Below are 24,313 nucleotides of genomic sequence, written 5' to 3' on the forward strand. Positions count from 1 at the left end.
TTGGACAACTAGCGGAGCTAGCTGGACACGATGACACGTTCCAGCTGAGTAGCGGCCATTGGACAACTAGCGGAGCTAGCTGGACACGATGACACGTTCCAGCTGAGTAGCGGCCATTGGATAACTAGCGGAGCTAGCTGGACACGATGACACGTTTCATCTGAGTAGCGGCCATTGGACAACTAGCGGAGCTAGCTGGACACGATGACACGTTCCAGCTGAGTAGCGGCCATTGGACAACTAGCGGAGCTAGCTGGACACGATGACACGTTCCAGCTGAGTAGCGGACATTGGACAACTAGCGGAGCTAGCTGGACGCGATGACACGTTCCAGCTGAGTAGCGATTGATGGGAAGCTCAATGGGAAGATCAACGCCCATATGGGCCCACAACAGTTGCTCCATGGTGACTGTTTTCATTTTGGTACGTCACTCTTCTGAGGATGTTCGATCCCTTGGTAACTGTTCAAGTCCCATAAACTAAGTAACTGATCTATGACATCGTCCTTACCTGCTGCGCATGTTGTTGTGACATCATTTGTCACAGGTAGTATAGGTGTCAGTGACAGTTCATTTTGTGTGTTGACATAAACTTTACCCTGGACAGTTCTGACATCATACACACGGTTCTGAAAAACACATTATGTCAAGAATGTAAGTTGTTTTTCTTTTAAACTACTATTACTACTACCAGTACTACTACTACTACTACTACCACTTCTACTACCACTCCTACTACTACTGCCACTACCACCACTACCACTACCACTGCTACTTCTACTACTACTACTACTATTACTACCACTACTACTATTACTTCTACCACTACCACCACTACTACTACCACTACTACTACTACTACTACTACCACTACTACTACCACCACTTCTACTATTACTACCATGACTACTACTACTACTACCACTACTACTACTACTGCTACTACTTTCGGCTGCTCCCGTTAGGGGGCGCCACAGCAGATCATCCGTTTCCATCTCTTCCTGTCCTCTGCATCTTCCTCTGTCACACCAGCCACCTGCATGTCCTCCCTCACCACATCCATAAACCTCCTCTTTGGCCTTCCTCTTCTCCTCTTCCCTGGCAGCTCCATATTCAGCATCCTTCTTTCTCCCAGTATACCCAGCATCTCTCCTCCCCACATGTCCAGACATTACACCTTTTAAACATTAAATGCAATTCAATAGAGATGTAGCGGTTGACGTCACAAACCTTATAGCGGCCATACTGGCAGGAAAAAGTTCCGTGGAGTGCCAGTTTGTCAGCTGTAGTTCAATCCGCTGATTTGTAGCAACACAGTATAATAAACATGGTAGACAGCTGCGGTGCCCCAGGGTGTAAAAATAGACGTACTAAAGGCAACGGGAAGTCGTTTTCCTAGGCATCCACAAAGAAGAAGTCAATGGATTGCTGCCATCAAACGGGCGAAGAGTGCAAGTGATAAAAACAAAAGATTTGACCCGACTGCCAATGGAAAGTTGCAGCCAATGGCACGAGCACTTGTTATCATGCATCATCTTTTTGGTAACCACAACATATAACCTGTCTAGTTACCTGTTCTCTGGTGACTGACATTCTCCTAAATGCAATTTCCGCTCGGCCCTGCAGCCCTGCGAAGCTGGTGTTCCTTGCTTCCTTGTCATACAGACTTGTGAGCGGCTGTGGCAGATCTGATGTAAGATCCGTGGCAGAACTGATGTAAGAACTGTGGCAGATCTGATGTAAGATCTGTGGCAGATCTGATGTAAGATTTGTGGCAGATCTGATGTATGATCTGTGGCAAATCTGATGTAAGAACTGTGGCAGATCTGATGTATGATCTGTGGCAGATCTAATGTAAGGCGTTTCGGCACTTAGGATGCTGCGTGCTCTCTGACGGTTGACAACACCACAGGTGTTATGGCCTTTCTGTCTTTTTTACAGCACTTTGCAAGGGTGTCATACAACTGAGCTCTTTCAGTGTTGGTCATGGGTTGAAAACCTAAGCTGCTTGCTGCACTGATGGTTATCTGCATTTGCTGTGTTGAGAGTCATTAAAAATCATGTCCTTTGCCTGCTGGTAAGGCAGTTTTTCACAGATACCTCGCTTGGTATTGACCATTTGCATTTTTTTGATGTGACTGCTACCTCTTCTGTGGCATGGTTGCGCTGCCAAAGCCAAAACAGCACAGCTGAAACATGAGAGCAACTCTCATGTAAACCAGCTGTGTAGTTACAGTGAACACCCAGCACAACCCCATCCTTAGGGAGGACAAACCAAGGCTTCAGCTGTCCAGCACAACTCCATCCTTACGGAGGACAAGCCAAGGCTTCAGCTGCCCAGCACAACCCCATCCTTACGGAGAATGAGCCAAAGCTTCAGCTGCCCAGCACAACCCCATCCTTACGGAGGACAAGCCAAGGCTTCATCTGCCCAGCACAACCCCATCCTTACGGAGGACAAACCAAGGGTTCAGCTGCCCAGCACAACCCCATCCTTACGGAGGACAAACCAAGGGTTCAGCTGCCCAGCACAACCCCATCCTTACGGAGGACAAGCCAAGGCTTCAGCTACCCAGCACAACCCCATCCTTACGGAGGACAAGCCAAGGCTTCAGCTGCCCAGCACAACCCCATCCTTACGGAGGACAAGCCAAGGCTTCAGCTGTGCTTCATTAAGCCTCTGTGAAGGATTCATCTGTTGTAGGAATTAGACTGAAACATTCATGTAGAATACATTCATTGAAAATAACGATATAGTTTGTTCAACAGTTTTAAGGGGGTGAGGGAGGCTGCTAAATTGTTCATTACTACAGCTAAGGTTAGCCTGAAGGGCTAATCTTTTTAGCCACACTGCTAACCTAACCAAGGTACTCTAATAAAGTGCTTTGTTTCGAGATTACATCACACTTACTTTACCTTTAACAAAAGAGAGGCCTTTTGCTAGGATATTCCGACACAAATCCCGATGTTGTCCCCGCCTTCCAGACTTTTACAAGCCTTTAAAGAGCTGCCGGTGTAGACAGAGGGGTAGTCAATCAAGTAGTTACATATGTCAGGACATTGAAGGTCGGGAACGTCATTTGTAACCTCAGTTGGTTTAAAAGGATGCTAGGAAGGTTATAGGGATCAGACATTTGTAATCTTTTAAGCTTTTTAGAATATGACATTAGAATATAGGTCAATTTCGTGACTTTGAAAATTGGAAGTGTACTCCAACGCTATATACTTGGCGCTGTCCATTGTACTGCTCTGGCAGTCGTTTTTTCCTGCCAGTGGGTTAAAATTCTATTTTTTGTGACGTAACCACTACAGGTCTACAATGTCCATGCAAACATTTGCAACCTACCTGAAGGCCAGTGGAGGACGTCCCAGTTTCCAGACTGAAATCAAAGTGATGCCATGGACAGACAAGTACCTTTCCATTTCCCAGATCCTCAATGTCCCCCAGCTCTAGAGGACCACCTGTGTGGACAGGAGAATTATTCGTTTTACAGTTCACACACACACACACACACACACACACACACACACACACACACACACACACACACACACACACACACACACACACACACACACACACACACACACACACACACACACACACACAGGGAGTGGTGGCTGAAGAAGTAATGTCATTCCTCCTGCATTTTCCCATCCTACTGTCCTTCCTCCAGGGGCAGCGGGCAGCCGTGTCCTTCAGCGCCCAGGGAACCAACAGGAAAGGAGGAGTTCTGCATGATTTTATTGGGGTTCTTCTTTTTGGTGTTGGACAAAACCCATGTGAGCACGGAGAGAACATGCAAACTCCACACACAGAGGGCCCTAGTTGGGGGGTGGGGTGAGGGGCTGAGCACGGGGAGAACATGCAAACTCCACACACAGAGAGGCCCCTAGTCGAGGGGGGGGTGGGGGGCTGAGGATGGGCAGAACATGCAGAGTACACACAGAGAGGCCCCTAGTCGGGGAGGGGGGCTGAGGATGGGCAGAACATGCAGAGTACACACAGAGAGGACCCTAGTCGGGGGAGGGGGGCTGAGGATGGGCAGAACATGCAGAGTACACACAGAGAGGCCCCTAGTCGGGGAGGGGGGCTGAGGATGGGCAGAACATGCAGAGTACACACAGAGAGGCCCCTAGTCGAGGGGGGGGGTGGGGGGCTGAGGATGGGCAGAACATGCAGAGTACACACAGAGAGGCCCCTAGTCGGGGAGGGGGGCTGAGGATGGGCAGAACATGCAGAGTACACACAGAGAGGCCCCTAGTCGAGGGGGGGGGGTGGGGGGCTGAGGATGGGCAGAACATGCAGAGTACACACAGAGAGGCCCCTAGTCGGGGGAGGGGGGCTGAGGATGGGCAGAACATGCAGAGTACACACAGAGAGGACCCTAGTCGGGGGAGGGGGGCTGAGGATGGGCAGAACATGCAGAGTACACACAGAGAGGACCCTAGTCGGGGAGGGGGGCTGAGGATGGGCAGAACATGCAGAGTACACACAGAGAGGACCCTAGTCGGGGAGGGGGGCTGAGGATGGGCAGAACATGCAGAGTACACACAGAGAGGACCCTAGTCGAGGGAGGGGGGCTGAGGATGGGCAGAACATGCAGAGTACACACAGAGAGGACCCTAGTCGAGGGAGGGGGGCTGAGGATGGGCAGAACATGCAGAGTACACACAGAGAGGCCCCTAGTCGGGGAGGGGGGCTGAGGATGGGCAGAACATGCAGAGTACACACAGAGAGGCCCCTAGTCGAGGGGGGGGGTGGGGGGCTGAGGATGGGCAGAACATGCAGAGTACACACAGAGAGGCCCCTAGTCGGGGAGGGGGGCTGAGGATGGGCAGAACATGCAGAGTACACACAGAGAGGACCCTAGTCGGGGAGGGGGGCTGAGGATGGGCAGAACATGCAGAGTACACACAGAGAGGACCCTAGTCGGGGGAGGGGGCTGAAGATGGGCAGAACATGCAGAGTACACACAGAGAGGACCCTAGTCGGGGGAGGGGGCTGAAGATGGGCAGAACATGCAGAGTACACACAGAGAGGCCCCTAGTCGGGGGAGGGGGGCTGAGGATGGGCAGAACATGCAGAGTACACACAGAGAGGACCCTAGTCGGGGGAGGGGGCTGAAGATGGGCAGAACATGCAGAGTACACACAGAGAGGACCCTAGTCGGCGAGGGGGGCTGAGGATGGGCAGAACATGCAGAGTACACACAGAGAGGACCCTAGTCGGGGGAGGGGGCTGAAGATGGGCAGAACATGCAGAGTACACACAGAGAGGCCCCTAGTCGGGGAGGGGGGCTGAGGATGGGCAGAACATGCAGAGTACACACAGAGAGGCCCCTAGTCGAGGGAGGGGGGCTGAGGATGGGCAGAACATGCAGAGTACACACAGAGAGGCCCCTAGTCGGGGGAGGGGGGCTGAGGATGGGCAGAACATGCAGAGTACACACAGAGAGGACCCTAGTCGAGGGAGGGGGGCTGAGGATGGGCAGAACATGCAGAGTACACACAGAGAGGACCCTAGTCGGGGGAGGGGGGCTGAGGATGGGCAGAACATGCAGAGTACACACAGAGAGGACCCTAGTCGGGGAGGGGGGCTGAGGATGGGCAGAACATGCAGAGTACACACAGAGAGGCCCCTAGTCGGGGAGGGGGGCTGAGGATGGGCAGAACACGCAGAGTACACACAGAGAGGACCCTAGTCGGGGAGGGGGGCTGAGGATGGGCAGAACATGCAGAGTACACACAGAGAGGACCCTAGTCGAGGGAGGGGGGCTGAGGATGGGCAGAACATGCAGAGTACACACAGAGAGGACCCTAGTCGGGGGAGGGGGCTGAAGATGGGCAGAACATGCAGAGTACACACAGAGAGGACCCTAGTCGGGGGAGGGGGGCTGAGGATGGGCAGAACATGCAGAGTACACACAGAGAGGACCCTAGTCGGGGGAGGGGGGCTGAGGATGGGCAGAACATGCCAACCTGCCTGGGGCGGGAATCGAACCTGACTGTGAGGCAGCAGTGCCAGCATCGTGCCAGCAAGAGTACAGGGTGGTGGTGAATTCACTATATGGCACCGTCTCAACATTTACTAGCGATGTGCAGTTTGTCATTTAAAGGCACAATCTGTAATCCAAATGTAAATTAGAAGAGCGCAGACCCCCACCAGGCGAATCCCCCCTTCTTCTTGGACATGGATGGATACACCAGTTAGCACTCAATGACGGTATAAAACAGGTTCTACAAATGGAATTTAATGTAAAATGACAATAGTCCGGGTTAACTAAAATAGCAGCATAATCTCAAACTGTTCAGTTCCCTCCAACCTATCCTAAATCTTGGCTGTGTAATTTTTTTTTCTCAGTCAAGAAAAGTATTTTCAACTCGGCCATTGAGCTTTTATCTTAATTCTGAACAACTTTTCTTTGTCACGATTCAAAACAGATTTGTACATGTTAAACCAATAAGAAATGATGTTCAACACGATGAGATCTATGACAAAAATTACAACATTAATAGCCCAACTAATATAGCCACCTAGCGTGGCTGGCTGCTTTCATGTGTTACTCAGTCCCTTTGCCTTGTTTAGATGTTTGGCCAAGAAAGCAAGGGTGTCTATATTTTCCTCACTCAAGTCTAGAACGCCCAGGACTGCAGATATTCCCAGACGTTACAGCTTTAGTTAGCAGATGCTATTATCCAAAGCAACATGCATCTGAGAGTTAATACAACACAAGCAAAGATCTAGTCAGGAGGCGACCGTCTTGGGAGAGAGATCCTCCTCTGCTGCTCTCCCTGAGGTTTCTTCCTGGTTTTTCTCCCTGTTAAACGTTTTTAGGGAGTTGTTCCTTATCCGATCCGAGGGTCTAAGGACAGGATGTTGTGTTGCTGTAAAGTCCCCTGATCTCATGATATTGGGCTCTAGGTACAAATAAAACTGATCTGACTTGACTTGACTTGGGAATGCTCCACAACAAACCTGACTGTCACCCCCCTACATCTGTCAGACCACTTCTTTGTTCAATTCACGGTGTCCTTACTGAAACATCTTCACGTTCCTCCAAAATGCTCTTCTTCTGCCGAAACATCCAGTCCCTTACACTGACCAGCTGTCCAATGAGGTCTTGGCTTCCATGCCTCCTCATAATGAATTCTCTTCACTCCCTGTCAGTGAGGCTACAGACAGACACACTCTGATCCTCACTAGCCTCCTCGCTTAACAATCTCTGCCCTGTAGCATCCAAACTTACTCATAACACCTCCCTTGTCCATGGCTCACTGAGGTCACCAGAGAGAAAAGGGTGGTGCTCAGAGCAGCAGAGAGGAGGACACATGTCTTTATGCATGCTCAATAATCCAGGTAAGGAAATCACAGAAAGTTGAATCAGTTCTTATTGAGAGAAATGTGTCATAATCATCTAAGTGACCTCTTTAGTCTCACCTGACTGCAGGTGTCCCCACCCTTATAAACAATACAGTGGCTGCAGGTGTCCCCACCCTTATAAACAATACAGTGGCTGCAGGTGTCCCAACCCTTATAAACAATACAGTGACTGCAGGTGTCCCCACCCTTATAAACAATACAGTGGCTGCAGGTGTCCCCACCCTTATAAACAATACAGTGACTGCAGGTGTCCCCACCCTTATAAACAATACAGTGACTGCAGGTGTCCCCACCCTTATAAACAATACAGTGACTGCAGGTGTCCCACCCTTATGAACAATACAGTGACTGCAGGTGTCCCCACCCTTATAAACAATAGTGACTGCAGGTGTCCCCACCCTTATGAACAATACAGTGACTGCAGGTGTCCCCACCCTTATAAACAATACAGTGACTGCAGGTGTCCCCACCCTTATAAACAATACAGTGGCTGCAGGTGTCCCAACCCTTATAAACAATACAGTGACTGCAGGTGTCCCCACCCTTATAAACAATACAGTGGCTGCAGGTGTCCCCACCCTTATAAACAATACAGTGACTGCAGGTGTCCCCACCCTTATAAAAAATACAGTGACTGCAGGTGTCCCCACCCTTATAAACAATACAGTGACTGCAGGTGTCCCCACCCTTATAAACAATACAGTGACTGCAGGTGTCCCCACCCTTATAAACAATACAGTGACTGCAGGTGTCCCCACCCTTATAAACAATACAGTGGCTGCAGGTGTCCCCACCCTTATGAACAATACAGTGACTCCAGGTGTCCCCACCCTTATAAACCATACAGTGGCTGCAGGTGTCCCCACCCTTATAAACAATACAGTGACTGCAGGTGTCCCCACCCTTATAAACAATACAGTGGCTGCAGATGTCCCCACCCTTATAAACAATACAGTGGCTGCAGGTGTCCCCACCCTTATGAACAATACAGTGACTGCAGGTGTCCCCACCCTTATAAACAATACAGTGGCTGCAGGTGTCCCCACCCTTATGAACAATACAGTGGCTGCAGGTGTCCCCACCCTTATAAATAATACAGTGGCTGCAGGTGTCTCCACCCTTATGAACAATACAGTGACTGCAGGTGTCCCCACCCTTATAAACAATACAGTGGCTGCAGGTGTCCCCACCCTTATGAACAATACAGTGGCTGCAGGTGTCCCCACCCTTATGAACAATACAGTGACTGCAGGTGTCCCCACCTTTATAAACAATACAGTGACTGCAGGTGTCCCCACCCTTATAAACAATACAGTGACTGCAGGTGTCCCACCCTTATAAACAATACAGTGACTGTAGGTGTCCCCACCCTTATGAACAATACAGTGGCTGCAGGTGTCCCCACCCTTATGAACAATACAGTGACTGCAGGTGTCCCCACCTTTATAAACAATACAGTGACTGCAGGTGTTCCCACCCTTATGAACAATACAGTGGCTGCAGGTGTCCCCACCCTTATAAACAATACAGTGACTGCAGGTGTCCCCACCCTTATAAACAATACAGTGACTGCAGGTGTCCCCACCCTTATAAACAATACAGTGACTGTAGGTGTCCCCACCCTTATAAACAATACAGTGACTGCAGGTGTCCCCACCCTTATAAACAATACAGTGACTGCAGGTGTCCCCACCCTTATAAACAGTACAGTGACTGCAGGTGTCCCCACCCTTATGAATAGTACAGTGACTGCAGGTGTCCCCACCCTTATAAACAATACAGTGACTGTAGGTGTCCCCACCCTTATAAACAATACAGTGACTGCAGGTGTCCCCACCCTTATAAACAATACAGTGACTGCAGGTGTCCCACCCTTATGAACAATACAGTGACTGTAGGTGTCCCCACCCTTATAAACAATACAGTGACTGCAGGTGTCCCCACCCTTATGAACAATACAGTGACTGCAGGTGTCCCCACCCTTATAAACAATACAGTGGCTGTAGGTGTCCCCACCCTTATAAACAATACAGTGACTGCAGGTGTCCCCACCCTTATGAACAGTACAGTGACTGCAGGTGTCCCCACCCTTATGAACAGTACAGTGACTGCAGGTGTCCCACCCTTATGAACAATACAGTGACTGCAGGTGTCCCCACCCTTATGAACAGTACAGTGACTGCAGGTGTCCCACCGTTATAAACATGAGATACATAAACAGAATGTGCCATTACTAACTATTGTTTGTATGATTAACTCAGTGACCTATAATTCATCAGCTCCTCAAAGTATTCCTTTCACCTTCTCAGCACACTTTCCTCGCTTGACAGCACATTTCCATCTCTATCCTTCATCACCCTAACCTGCTGCACATCCTTCCCAGCTCGGTCCGTCTGTCTAGCCAATCGGCACAAGTCCTTTTCTCCTTCCTTAGTGTCTAATCTGTCATACAACTCACTATACACCTTTTCCTTTACCTTTGCCACCTCTCTCTTTGCTTTACGCTGCATCTCCTTGTACTCCTGTCTACTTTCTTCATCTCTCTGACTATCCCACTTCTTCTTTGCCAACCTCTTCCTCTGTCTACTTTGCTGTACTTCCTCATTCCACCACCAAGTCTCCTTGTCTTCCTTCCTCTGTCCTGATGACACACCAAGTACCTTCCTAGCTGTCTCCCTCACTATTTCTGCAGTGGTTGCCCAGCCATCTGGCAACTCTTCACTACCACCCAGTGCCTGTCTTACCTCCTGCCTGAACTCCACACAACAGTCTTCCTTCTACATCTTCCACCATTTGATCTTCGGCTGTGTCTTCACTCGCTTCCTCTTCTTGGTCTCCAAAGTCATCCTACAGACCACCATCCGATGCTGCCTAGCTACGTTCTCCCCTGTCACCAACTTGCAGTCTCCAATCCCTTTCAGAGCGCACCTCCTCCATAAGATATAGTCCACCTGTGTGCACTTTCCTCCACTCTAATACGTCGGCCTGTGTTCCTCCCTTTTCTTGAAATATGTATTCACCACAGCCATTTCCATCCTTTTCAGAAAATCCACCACCATCTGTCCTTCCACATTTCTCTCCTTGACACCATACCTTCCCATCACCTCCTCATCACCTCTGTCCCCTTCACCAACATGCCCATTGAAGTCCGCTCCAATCACCACTCTCTTTCCTCCTTGGGTACCCTCTCCACCATGTCATCCAACTCACTCCAGAATTCTTCTTTCTCTTCCATCTCACACCCAACTTGCGGGGCATATGCGCTGATAACATTCAGCAATACACCTTCGATTTCCAGCTTCATACTCATCACTCTGACACTCTCTTCACCTCCAGCACACTCTTGACATACTCTTCCTTCAGAATTACCCCTACCCCATTTCTCCTCCCATCTGCACCATGGTAGAGGAGTTTGAATCCTCCTCCGATGCTCCTGGCCTTATTCCCCTTCCACCTGGTCTCTTGCACACACAGTATGCCTACCTTTCTTCCTATTTTTTCTCCCTGTTTAAGAGTTGTTTTTGGGGTTGTTTTTTTTTTAGGGAGTTGTTCCTTTTTCGATGCGAGGGTCTAAGGACAGAATGTTGTGTTGCTGCAAAGCCCCTAAAGGCAAAATTGTAATTTGTGATATTGGGCTATACAAATGAAATTGACTTGAATCTCAATTATATCAGCCAGCTCTCTCCCTTTACCAGTCATAATGCCAACATTCAAAGTTCAAAAAAATGAATGCTTAACATTGTCAATAAATTCAACCATGTTGTATATACTGTACATTATACGTATACTGGTATGCTCTGTCATGTTCATCTACTTCAGGTATGTACGTAAGTAACCTGCTAACATTTATTCCAGTATCTCTAATGGTGCAATGTTGCAGAGAATATAGATATATTCTCTGCACCATTGCACCTTATCATCTCTTATTTCGCCTGTATAAGTCAATCCTTGTGTACATATCTGAAGATTGTTGTGTTGTAGTGTTGTTACTCTATGTTAAGTACACTGAGAGAGCCACGAAATCGGAGTCAAACTCCACGTTTGTGCAAACCTACATGGCCAATAAACATGATTCTGATTCTGATGTGTTAAGACACATGTGCAACTGAGGTGGTCTATGGTACTTTGGACTGTTATAGACACTATCAAAGAAGGTTGAATCAGTTCATCTGGGCACAACGTTTCCAGATGAACTGAAAAAGTTATCGAATGAAAAGTGAAACGAAAAGTTGAATGAAACGAGAAGTTACAGACACTACGTTCTACCACCAGTAGATGGCTCTGTGACACGCTGGCTAGCAGGTGCAGACTGCGGTACGCGTACAGAAGAAGTAGAGCGAGCGCGGCGCGTCATGCATGCTACTGACGTTAGCTGTTGCTGGACGGGTCGTTGGTCTCCAGTGAGCCTGGCACCAACACGAAGGGCCAACGGTAAACAACCAAATCTGAGTGTCTGATGCTGTAAATGTTTGTTCACATCGCTAATGCCTGTACAGATTGTAAGCGGGCCCATGTTTTCAATTACAATCGGTTGCGAAAGACGCAAAATGCCCATTTTCCAGTAACAAGTCTGATTCTGATTCATCAGTTATGCACGTTAATTAGCCTCAAATGTATATGGGCAAGAAAAAGAAAAAGACTGGGCCTTTACAATCTCCTATAATCTAGAGCAGAGATCAATCAATCAAGTTGCATTTTATACAACACACACACACACCTCTCTCTCTCTCACACACACACACACACACACAGAGGTAACGCTGTGCTTTCTCGGAAGCTCGTGGCTTGACTGAGGTGACCATGACAACATCCAGACAGACACCTTGGTGCGGACAGGCGGAGTCCATCGCCCAGTACGTGTCATCCTCAGTGTGGACCAGGACGACGTGCTCCCCGTCGTCAGAGAACAGCCTGGGGACGACGACAGTACACGCACAACTTCAGCATTTACACGTCAACTTGCCGCACATTGTTAGTGAAAAGGGGCCTGTTAGTTACGGTGGCAGCCTTACGTAGAAAGAACTGCCAACCCCGGGAAACGGCCCAAACACCATTTCAGGGTAACGTTAAACATTTGGTGTTACTTACTTTGTACATGGTGAAACAAAGTCAGCTTTGTCTCCTACACACTGCCAGCTTCCACTCTCAACGACATCTCTTAACGCAGCCACCAACTCCTCTTCGAATGAATCCATACAACTAATTAATCAGCGCACCACTAACACGTCAACGCTGCGCCTGGGACAGTTTGCTGTGGCTGCTGGTGCTTCTTTGATGACGTTTGGCAGCGGCTTTATGGTGCTTTACCGCCCCCGTCTGGACTGGAGAATCGGTATCTCTATTACCTACATAAGTTAAAGTCCCCGTCCACTCATGTTTTAACACATGTAAAATACTGTGCTCGATATCATACATTTTATTTAAATATATGATATTGTATCATATGATATGGTATGGTATGGTATGATATGATATTATATGATATGATACGATATGATACGATATGATATGATATGATGTGATATGATACGATATGATATGATACGGTATGGTATGATATGATACGATATGATATGATACGATATGATACGATATGATATGATACGATATGATACGATACGATCTGATATGATACGATATGATATGATACGATATGATATGATAAGGCACGGTGGCGCAGTGGTTAGCGCGGTCGCCTCACAGCAAGAAGGTCCTGGGTTCGAGCCCCAGGGTAGTCCAACCTTTGTGGGTCGTCCCGGGTCGTCCTCTGTGTGGAGTTTGCATGTTCTCCCTGTGTCTGCGTGGGTTTCCTCCGGGGGCTCCGGTTTCCTTCCACAGTCCAAAGACGTGTAATTCAGGTGAATTGGCGGTACTAAATTGTCCCTAGGAATGAATGTGTGTTGGCCCTGTGATGGCCTGGCGGCCTGTCCATGGTGTCCGCCCGCCTGCCGCTCAATGACTGCTGGAATAGGCACCAGCATCCCTACGACCCTGAGAGCAGGATAAGCGGTTAAGACAATGGATGGATGATATTATATGATATGATATATGATGTGACATGATATATGATATGATATGATATGATATATGAGACATGACATGACATGACATGGTATGATATGATATGATATATGATGTGACATGATATATGATATATGATATGATATGACATGACATGACATGGTATGATATGATATGATATTATATGATATGATGTCAGGGCTACCAGGTGTAGGACCTAATGGCTGAACATGAGACAGAATGGGGGAAAAGTCAAAGGGGCACATTTATTGTCTTGCAGGGTTAGGCAGGGACAGGGCTCTCGGACAGGCGGTTGGCTTAGCGGGGGCGTGGTTCTCGTACAGGAGGTGATCTTGGCAGGGTCGTGGTACTCGTACAGGCGTGGTCAACGCAGTGGCAGGGAGGTCAAACTAGAGGCAGAGGGAACAGGGGTTAGGCTTGGTAACAAAGGGTCAAAGCTCAAGCTAGAGTCATCTTACACACTTGTAGTGGTTCAACGATCTGGCATCGTCTGAAGAGCGGAGCAGCTTCTTATCCTGGCTGAGATGGGATGATTGGAGATGCCGGTCAAGTGTGAGCTCTGGAGAGCTCCAGGTGAGATTGGTGAACCAGAGGAGCTAGGTAAGGCAGTGTGAGCGGCCTGACGAGAGCGGGGCTGACAAGGCAGGGACGTGACAGGACCCCCCACCCCTCTACGGGTGCCTCCTGGAGACCGATCAGGATGGGCACGATGGAAGTCCCGGATGAGGGACGGGTCCAGGATGAGGCTCCGAGTCACCCAGCTCCGTTCCTCAGGACCGTACCCCTCCTGGTCCACAAGGTACTGGAGGCCTCGACCCCACCGACGGACCACCAACAGCCACCGGACCGTCCATCGATGATTTGCACAGGGGGCGGGGCATCGCCTGGGGGGGACTCGGTGGACTGATAGAGACAGGCTTTATCCTAGAGATGTGGATGTCTGTAGACATGGTGGGCCACCAGAACCAGCGCTTAAGAAGGGTCAGGGTATGATTGGTCCCAGGGTGATAGGCAAACTGGGAGGTGTGAGCCCACTGGAAAACCTGGGAACGGACCTGGTCAGGCACAAAGATATGATTAGAAGGGCCATTACCTGGGTCGGGTTGAGTCCTCTGGGCATCCCTCACCAGTCCTTCAACCTCCCAGGTGAGCGTGCCCACCACCCATGCAGGAGGGAGTATGGGCGCTGGTTCGGCTGTGTCCTGCTCCGGCGTGGCAAACTGAACTCGCAGGCAGCGGGGCGGGCGTGGGACAAACGGACCTCAGAGGCGGCGTGGCAGCCACGGGGCAGACAGACCTCGGAGGCAGCATGGTAGCTGCTTGGCAACCAGACTTCGGGGGCGCCTTGGTCACATCAGGGAGTTCGGAGGGAGCAGCAGCGCCCTCAGCTGGCAGCACAGCTGAAGTGAGGCAGGTTCTGTGACAGTAAGGGCTCCAGGCTGAGATGGTGTTAGTCGTCTAGTCTATGTGGGGGTTGTGACGTCTCAACCAGGTCTTGCTTAGCACCAGGGGGCTCTGGGGAGAGGAAATTACTAGGAAGGACATGGTTTCTCTGTGGTTACCAGACAGGATAACACTAAGGGGTTCAGTGACATGGGTGACGGTAGCAAATAAGCCACCACTAAGATCATGGACAGCTATGGGTGTGTCTCAGGGTAGAGTGGAGATGCCTGCTTGACTAACTACACTGGCATCAATAAAACAGTCATCAGCTCAGGAATCCACCAGGGCTTGTAAAGGGAGAGATAGTTAGTTATGGATGAGAACTGCTTCTAAGTGCATACGCCCTTGGGAGCTGTGGGAGAAGGGAGAAGCTCTACTCACCAACGATCCCACATTCATGGGTGAGCTTGTTCCTTTTGGGTGAACGGGACATGCAATACGGGTATGGCCTGGCTGGCCACAGTAGAAGCACAAATGTTCATCAGTACGGCGGATGCGTTCGTTAGCGGGTCTGCCCAGTTGCATGGGTTCATCCGCAAGAGGCGTGACAGGGGTAGCCAGTGAGCATGGTGGGGCTTGGGAGGGGAATTGGTCGTGAGCTGGCTGGAGCTGGCCAGGTTGGTGTTGGGTAGTTGGTCAGCTAGAGGGGCCTAGGGCACGCAACCCTCTCTCTTTCCTGCGCTCTCTGAAACGGTCATTGAGTTGAATAGCCAGAGCGATGAGTTGAGCAGGGGAAGTGGTGTTGTCTCTGACTAGTTCATCTTTTAGGATCTCGGATAACCCCGTCTGGAAAGCGATTTGCAAGGATATGTCATTCCAGCCACTTTCAGCCTCCAAGATTCTGAATTCAATGGAATAGTACGTTACACTTTGGTTGCCTTGCTGAATATGCATGAGGCGAGTGGCAGACTTATGACCAAGGGCGGGATGAAAGAACACTTTCCTGAATTCCGCACAGAACAGTTCGGAAAACGCAAAACAGGCTGCTTTAGCCCTCCACACGGCTTCGAAACACTGAAGCGGATGACCAGAGAGAAGATTGGCGATGAAGGCTATCCTTTCATTGTCATCAGAATACATGTTGGTTGGTGAGTGAAAATTAAATCACATTGCATGAGAAAAGTTCCACAAGTAGCCGGGTCTCCATCAAACAAACATGCCAGGGGGTAGGCCAAATAAAAACATAAAAAGGAAAAGAAAACAAAAACATTTAAGACACAGCTAAGATCACAATTCATTCACATACATATTTTACAGCCAACACGTGCGACTACAGTTTTTTGGGCCTTGTTATTGGCACTAGAATTAATACTTTTATGTACTGTTCGAAACCCTTATAAAAAAAACAAACAATAAAAATGAGTCTTTGGTTTGTAAACTTGCACTTACGTGTATAGAATTTAGCTAGAATAATCAATAGATTTATGATATACGCTCACCGGCCACTTTATTAGGCACTCCTGTCCAACTGCTCGTTAACGCAAATTTCTAATCAGCAAATCACATGGCAGCAACTCAATGCATTTAGGCATGTAGACATGGTCAAGACAATCTGCTGCAGTTCAAACCGAGCATCAGAATGGGGAAGAAAGGCGATTTAAGTGACTTTGAACGTGGCATGGTTGTTGGTGCCAGACGGGCTGGTCTGAGTATTTCAGAAACTGCTGATCTGCTGGGATTTTCACGCACAACCATCTCTAGGGTTTACAGAGAATGGTCCGAAAAAGAGAAAATATCCAGTGAGCGGCAGTTCTGTGGGCGAAAATGCCTTGTTGATGCCAGAGGTCAGAGGAGAATGGCCAGACTGGTTCGAGCTGATAGAAAGGCAACAGTAACTCAAATAACCACTCATTACAACCGAGGTATGCAGAAGAGCATCTCTGAACGCACAACACGTCGACCCTTGAGGCAGATGGGCTACAGCAGCAGAAGACCACACCGGGTGCCACTCCTGTCAGCTAAGAACAGGAAACTGAGGCTACAATTCGCACAGGCTCACCAAAATTGGACAATAGAAGACTGGAAAAACGTTGCCTGGTCAGATGAGTCTTGAATTCTGCTGCGACATTCGGATGGTAGGGTCAGAATTTGGCGTCAACAACATGAAAGCATGGATCCATCCTGCCTTGTATCAACGGTTCAGGCTGGTGGTGGTGGTGTAATGGTGTGGGGGATATTTTCTTGGCACACTTTGGGCCCCTTAGTACCAATTGAGCATCGTGTCAACGCCACAGCCTACCTGAGTATTGTTGCTGACCATGTCCATCCCTTTATGACCACAGTGTTCCCATCTTCTGATGGCTACTTCCAGCAGGATAACGCGCCATGTCATAAAGCTCGAATCACCTCAGACTGGTTTCTTGAACATGACAATGAGTTCACTGTACTCAAATGGCCTCCACAGTCACCAGATCTCAATCCAATAGAGCACTTTTGGGATGTGGTGGACCGGGAGATTCGCATCAAGGATGTGCAGCCGACAAATCTGCAGCAACTGCGTGATGCTATCATGTCAATATGGACCAAACACTCTGAGGAATGTTTCCAGTACCTTGTTGAATCTATGCCACGAAGGATTAAGGCAGTTCTGAAGGCAAAAGGGGGTCCAACCCGGTACTAGCAAGGTGTACCTAATAAAGTGGCCAGTGAGTGTATGCTCCTTCCTCATATTTATTGTCATAGGCATAGAATCCGAAAAGAATATACTCGTAAAACAATGAAAATAACATACTCATAAGACAATGAAAACAATATACTCATAAAACAATGAAAATAATATACTCATAAAACAATGAAAATAATATACTCATACAACAATGAAAATAATATACTCATAAAACAATGGAAATAATATACTCATAAAACAATGAAAATAACATACCCATAAGACAATGAAAATAATATACTCATAAGACAATGAAAATAATATACTCATAAAACAATGAAAACAATATACTCATAAAACAATTAAAACAGTATACTCATAAAACAATGAAAATAATATACTCATACAATGAAAACAATATACTTGTAAAACAATAATAATAATAATAATAATAATATACTTATAAAACAGTGAAAATAATATACTCATACAACAATGAAAATAATATACTCATACAACAATGAAAACAATATACTCGTAAAACAATAAAAATAATAATATACTTATGAGACAATGAAAATAATATACTCATACAACAATGAAAATGATATACTCATACAACAATAATAACAATAATAATATACTTATAAAACAATTAAAATAATATACTCATAAAACAATGAAAATAATGTACTCATTCAACAGTGAAAACAATATACTGTCACGTATCAGGAAAGAACCCAAAAGCAGACGGGACAACCAGGTAAGGGAAGAATCAAGTCTTTATTGAAGTAACCGATCTCAGGGGTAGAGCAGGAGTCGGCTCAGTGGCAGGTAGGCAGGCAGGGAGGCAGAAGTCCATGAAAGGCGACGTTCCAGCGAAGACTGGACCACAGTGGGGGCTTTTTAAGGGTGATGATCGCGTTGATGTCGAGGGAGAGCGGCTGACTGCTTTGATGGCCAGCTGGTGTCAGGGGCGAACGCTTTGATGTCAAGGGCGAGAGGCTATGACAGCGAACGCTTTGATGTCAAGGGCGAGAGACTGTGACAGTACCCCCCTCCGAGGGGCGCCACCGGGCGACCTACCAGACCCGTCAGGGTGCGTCCTGTGGAAATCCCGGATGAGGTTCGCGTCCAGGACCAGGCGATGAGGGACCCAACATCTCTCCTCCGGGCCATATCCCTCCCAGTCCACGAGATACTGCAGGCCGCGACTGCGGCGACGAGAGTCCAGGAGACGACGAATGGTGTAAGCTGGATGATCGTTGATCAGACGAGGAGGTGGGGGCGGGAGGACCGGAGGAACTAGAGGGCTGGTAGAGACAGGTTTGAGGCAGGACACATGGAAGGAAGGGTGAACCCGGAGAGCGCGGGGCAGCTTCAGACGGACCACAGAGGGGTTAATGACTTTGACAATGGGAAAGGGACCAATATACCTGGGGGACAGTTTCTTAGCGTCCGATTTCAAGGGTAGAGCCTTGGTAGAGAGCCATACCTGGTCACCGGGGGAGTAGTCCGGAGCAGGGGTGCGATGACAATCTGCCAAGCGCTGGTAACAGCCGGAGGTCCTGAGCAGTGCAGCACGGGCTCGCCCGCCAGGTCCAACGGCACCGACGGACATGGGCCTGGACAGACGGAACCAGAATGTCTACCTCTTGAGAAGGAAAAAGGGGGGGCTGATAGCCGTAAAGGCATTGAAAAGGGGACAACCCAGTAGCAGACGATGGCAGGGTGTTATGGGCATATTCTACCCAGGGGAGCTGTGAGGACCAAGAGGATGGGTTGGCAGACACCAGACAGCGGAGAACCGTCTCCAATGCCTGGTTGGCCCTCTCGGCCTAGCAGTTGGTCTGAGGATGGAAACCCAATGACAGGCTGACGGTGGCACCGATGGCAGAGCAGAAAGCCTTCCAGACAGCAGAAGTGAACTGGGGGCCACGGTCAGACACTATATCACGGGGAAGACCGTGGACCCGGAAAACCTCCCTGACCAGCAGATCCGCAGTCTCTCGGGCCGAAGGCAGTTTAGACAAGGGCAAAAAGTGAACAAATTTACTGAAGCGATCAACAACAGTCAGTACAACGGTGTTACCGTCGGAGGCGGGCAGACCAGAGACGAAATCCTGGCCCCAGTGGAGGGCTTATTCTGGGCACAAACAGGACAGGCAGAAACAAAAGACCCAGTATCCTCCGTCATGGAAGGCCACCAGAACCGCCTGCGGAGGAAGGCACGGGTTACTCCAGGATGGCAGGTAAGTTTGGAAGAGTGAGCCCACTGCAACACACTAGATTTAACAGCATCTGGAACAAACAAGCGCCCAGGGGGACCGTTACCTGGGTCAGGCTGAGTCTGTTGTGCTGCCATGACCTCCCTTTCAATGTTCCAGGTGACAGCCGCAGCCGCAACCACACAGGTAGAGGGAACGATGGTGTCAGGTTGGAGCCTGGGCTCAGACTCCTTCCCATGCACACGAGACAGAGCATCGGGCTTGGCATTCCTGGAGCCAGGGCTTGACACCCGACAGGGGACAGACTGAGGCAGAGCAGACTGGAGGCATAAGGCATGACAGACGGGACTCCAACTTCAAATTCTGGCCGATGACCAATCAATATGGGGACTATGCTTAACCAACCAAGGATGACCAAGTATAATGGGAGCAAATGGAGAATTGATAACAATAAAACTTAACTCCTCTTGATGGTTTCCCGACAACAGGAGGCACACAGGCTCGGTCTTAGAGGTTATCCGGGCCAGGAGACGTCCATCCAGGGCATTAGCTTCAAGAGGCTGGTCCAGACTCACAGTGGCAAGACCTAACTGCTTCACAACACTTGCATCCAAAAAGCTTTCATCAGCTCCAGAGTCAATTAAAGCCAAAAGTTTAGTGGACTGACCTTTAAAACTGATGGTAGCTTGCAACTGGGTACGTGGACGAGGAGACAGAGGGCAGACAGTTGGGCTCGCGAGGATCCTCCCCCTCCCTCGTGAGCCTGCTAGTTTGACGGACAGTGAGGGCAGGAGGCGAGAAAGTGACCAGGCTGACCACAATACAAGCAGCTGTTCTCGGTGATGCGGCGTTGACGCTCCTCCGGGTTGAGCCGGAAGCGGCCGAGTTGCATCGGCTCCGAAGCTGGGGAAGAGTCACGCCTCAGACTTTCTCGGAGGACGTCAGCCTCAGGCGAGCGAGCTCGGCCCCCAGAGTTTGGAGGTGTGGCCCGTGGTAAGTTGTTGTGACCAGGAAAGCGGCGTGTCCTCTCTCGCCTCCTCTCTCGGAGACGGTTGTCCACACGAATGGCCAGGGTAACCAATTCCTCCGACCCTCCAGGCTCGGGGTAGGAAACCAATTCGTCCTTTATGGATTCGCTGAGACCGTTGGAAAAGCCGGCCTGGAGGGACTCGTTGTTCCATCCGCTCTCCGCTGATAGCGTACGGAACTCAACTGAGTAGTCAGCGACGCTGCGGGAACCTGGCGGAGAGAGATCAGTCTTTTTGACGCATCCTTTCCCCGCACGGGATGATCAAAAACCTGGCGAAAAGCAGTGGTGAACTCAGCGTAGGATGAGGAAGTGGAGGCCCGCATTTCCCCCACCGCTGTAGCCCAATCCAGGGCGCTTCCCCGGAGAAGACCCATGATGTAAGTGACTTTGGCTCCATCTGTGGAATATGACTGGGCCTGCTGGTTAAACACAATCTCACACTGCATCAAAAAAGGGCGACAAAGTCCAAAATCTGCATCATACTTATCGGGCGGGGCAACCCATGGTTCCTTAGCCGAAGTTGATGGCGCTGGGGGTGGCGGAGCTGGAGGGGCGGGTCCCGGGCTAGCAGAGGCACCAAGTTGGGTCTGGATTCCGGAGATCTTTGAGCCGAGCTCACGGAGGGCGTCAGCCATCTCCTGTAGCACCTGGCTGTGCTGGCCGAGGACCGATTCCTGGTTGGCTACAGCCTGGCAGACCGTGGCCAGGTCTGTGGTGGAATGGTCTGCTGGGTCCATAGTGGCTGGAACGTACTGTCTCAGTGGCAGGTAGGCAGGCAGGGAGGCAGAAGTCCATGAAAGGCGACGTTCCAGCGAAGACTGGTCCATAGTGGAGGCTTTTTAAGGGTGATGATCGCGTTGATGTCAAGGGAGAGCGGCTGACTGCTTTGAAGTCAAGGGAGAGAGGCTGCGACGGGGGGGCGGGGGTCAGCAGGTGTCAGGGGCGAACGGCGAGAGACTGTGACATATACTCGTAAAACAATAATAACAATAATAATATACTTATCAAACAATGAAAATAATGTACTCATACAACAATGAAAATAATATACTAGTAAAACAATAATCATTTGACTAAAATTAAGAATGCATCTGTCTTGTTGATCCTTGGTTACAAAAATGCCTAAATAACTAACCTTTTCCTTGACAGGTATATCATCAATAGAGGTCATGTCACAGTTTTTTAAAGCAAACAACTCACATTTGATTAAATTCAGACAGAGACCTGAAGCTTTTGAAAATACATCAATAATTTGGATTGCAGGCTTTACCTGCAGAGCATTTTTCAAGAACAAAGCTGTATCATCTGCCAGCTGGCTTAATACAATATTTCTACCTGCAATAGAGACACCTCCTAAGTTACCTAATTTTACGTAGTGAGAAAAGGCTTGTGCAACAATAAGGAAGAGGTAAACAGAGACCGGACAGCCTTGGCATATGCCTCTTTCTAGACAGAATCTTTGAGTAGTTCCATCACTTCATTTCACAGAGCTGTTCCAATTTGCATAGAGGGTTTTCATTGCATTGCAAAAGTATGTTCCAAATCCAATCCAAAGGAGCTGAATCAAGTGCAACTGGACGTGGTATATATCCGTGAAGACGTTTCGCCTCTCATCCAAGAGGCTTCCTCAGTTCGTGCCTTTCTGACTAGACCAAGCTAGTCTGACGGCTGGTGATGACGGGCGACGGGCGTTGGTAAACATCGGGACACAAAGAGCCACGCATATCAATAGCTCTGACAACGACTCCTAGAGGATAAATTCGGAGTCTCATCAGCAGCCAGTCAGACTAGCTTGGTCTAGTCAGAAAGGCACGAACTGAGGAAGCCTCTTTGATGAGAGGCGAAACGTCTTCTCGGATATATACTAAGTCCAGTTGCACTTGATTCAAGTCCTTTGGATAACCATGACCTGGATGAATGAGAACATTCACAGACAAATCCAAATTTTCTAGACGATTAAAAATGAAGGGGTGCTGAACTGTGTCAAAGGCTTTGTAAAAGTCAAGAAAAAAATACAAAATTGTCGCCAGTAATCAGTTCAGAATAATCAATAAGATCAAAAACCAGTCTTATGTTATTGGAAATATGCCTGTTACTCATAAATCCAGGTTGATTTTGAGCTATAATTGAGTCCAGAACACATTTAAATGTCGTGGCAAACACAACAGCAAACAGTTCATCATCATTATCGAGCAAACCAAAGGGCCTCCAGTTGTCACTTACATATAAGCAGATCTCTTTTCACTTTAGGCATTAGACAAACTACACCCTGTGTCATGTAGGTAAAAATACCCACGACCACGGATGACTAGACTCACTAGCCCTTGGCTAGCGGGTCGAACCCTTTAGTCGGCTGGTTAAGATAGTAGCCCGTGCTGCGGGAGACACAGTTTCGCGTCCTGGCTGTGGCGGTACCCGGGCTGCCCCCTAAATACTGTAGCGAATTCGGGGGGGGGGGCAGCCCGGCCGGACCGTCACAGCCGGGACGCGAACTCGGGTTTCCCGCACCACGGACGACAACGTTAACCAGTCGACTAAAGGGGTCCGACTCGTTAGTCAAGGACCAACGTGTCTACTTATCCATGCACGTTACAATACATTCAAAAGCAATGGTGCTAGCAACTCGGAAAAAAGCTTATAAAATTCAGAGCTGATGCCATCATTCCCTGGTGACTTATTTTTTAGATGATTTATGGCATCTATAACTTCTTCAGTAGTAATTGGAGAATCACAAATTAATTTATCCTCCTGGCTAATTGAATTTACACTATCAAATTATTTAGAAAATGTTGACATAACATCCCCATTGTACTTAGATTTGTATAAAGAAGAGTAGTGTTCATAACAACACTTTGAGATATTCTTCTTATTATCAGTAACCGTTCCTGCAATATTCAACTGTGCAAGACAGAATTATACTTGGCTTGTGATTTTTCTAAATTAAATAAATATGCAGACATCTGCTCGCCTTGCTCTCGCCATTTCTGCCTAGATCTAACAAAAGCTGCTCTGCTTTCATGTTATACGTGTCATCTGCTTTGCTTTGTAACTCAGCTAATTTGAACCTCTCCTCTCCAGGCAAATTCTCTGGTGGGACATGAGACAGGGATGTGATTTCTGAGATTCGCCTGGATTTAGCTAGCAGGCTGCCATAATTCCTCAAGCATTTACAAATTTCAAATTTAAGGCGCTCCCAGTCAGTTCCAAAAAACCCTTCGCTGAGCTTCGTCCCAGCAGCGTCACAGTGCCCGTCTACTGCTCAAGTGAGTCTGTTTGGGAAATGACCTAACAGTGCATCTCTGTGGGTTATACCATTCCATTATTTACACGAGAGTATTCTGCGAGGTTTGTAAATGGTGAAGTTGGATTCTGAAAGCAACTGTCTGGTAAAAGCATGTAATTGAGCACGTAGTATGTTGACTGTGAGACGAATTTAATGAGGCATTGAGCTTTAGCTCCTCGTTCGGCCACTGTTGTTAAACACCACAAGTCCGAACCCCTCCTGGCAGCCCAGTGGTAGAGCCGCACAGGAAAGACTGCCATCTTACACGGAGACAGACGCTCTCCTCACTCGGCGGCTAG

The 24,313-nt window shown here is 48.7% G+C and overlaps 1 protein-coding gene across 1 annotated transcript in view; it reads right to left on the bottom strand.

The window, feature by feature from the left end:
• The window catches only part of si:ch73-314g15.3 (uncharacterized protein LOC368688 homolog), a 32,514-nt gene extending 19,883 nt beyond the window's left edge, over positions 1–12,631 (bottom strand). Inside the window, exons 1-4 of the mRNA XM_056278437.1 lie at positions 12,472–12,631; positions 12,206–12,294; positions 3,346–3,461; positions 511–628 (exon numbers count right to left, since the gene is read on the bottom strand). Coding sequence (XP_056134412.1) covers positions 511–628; positions 3,346–3,461; positions 12,206–12,294; positions 12,472–12,578 — 430 coding nt within the window. The 5' untranslated portion in view covers positions 12,579–12,631. The remainder of the gene's footprint in view (positions 1–510; positions 629–3,345; positions 3,462–12,205; positions 12,295–12,471) is intronic.
• Positions 12,632–24,313: the final 11,682 nt, after the last annotated feature.

Source organism: Lampris incognitus, chromosome 4 (assembly GCF_029633865.1).
Source record: "Lampris incognitus isolate fLamInc1 chromosome 4, fLamInc1.hap2, whole genome shotgun sequence".
Taxonomy (NCBI): Eukaryota; Metazoa; Chordata; class Actinopteri; order Lampriformes; family Lampridae; genus Lampris; species Lampris incognitus.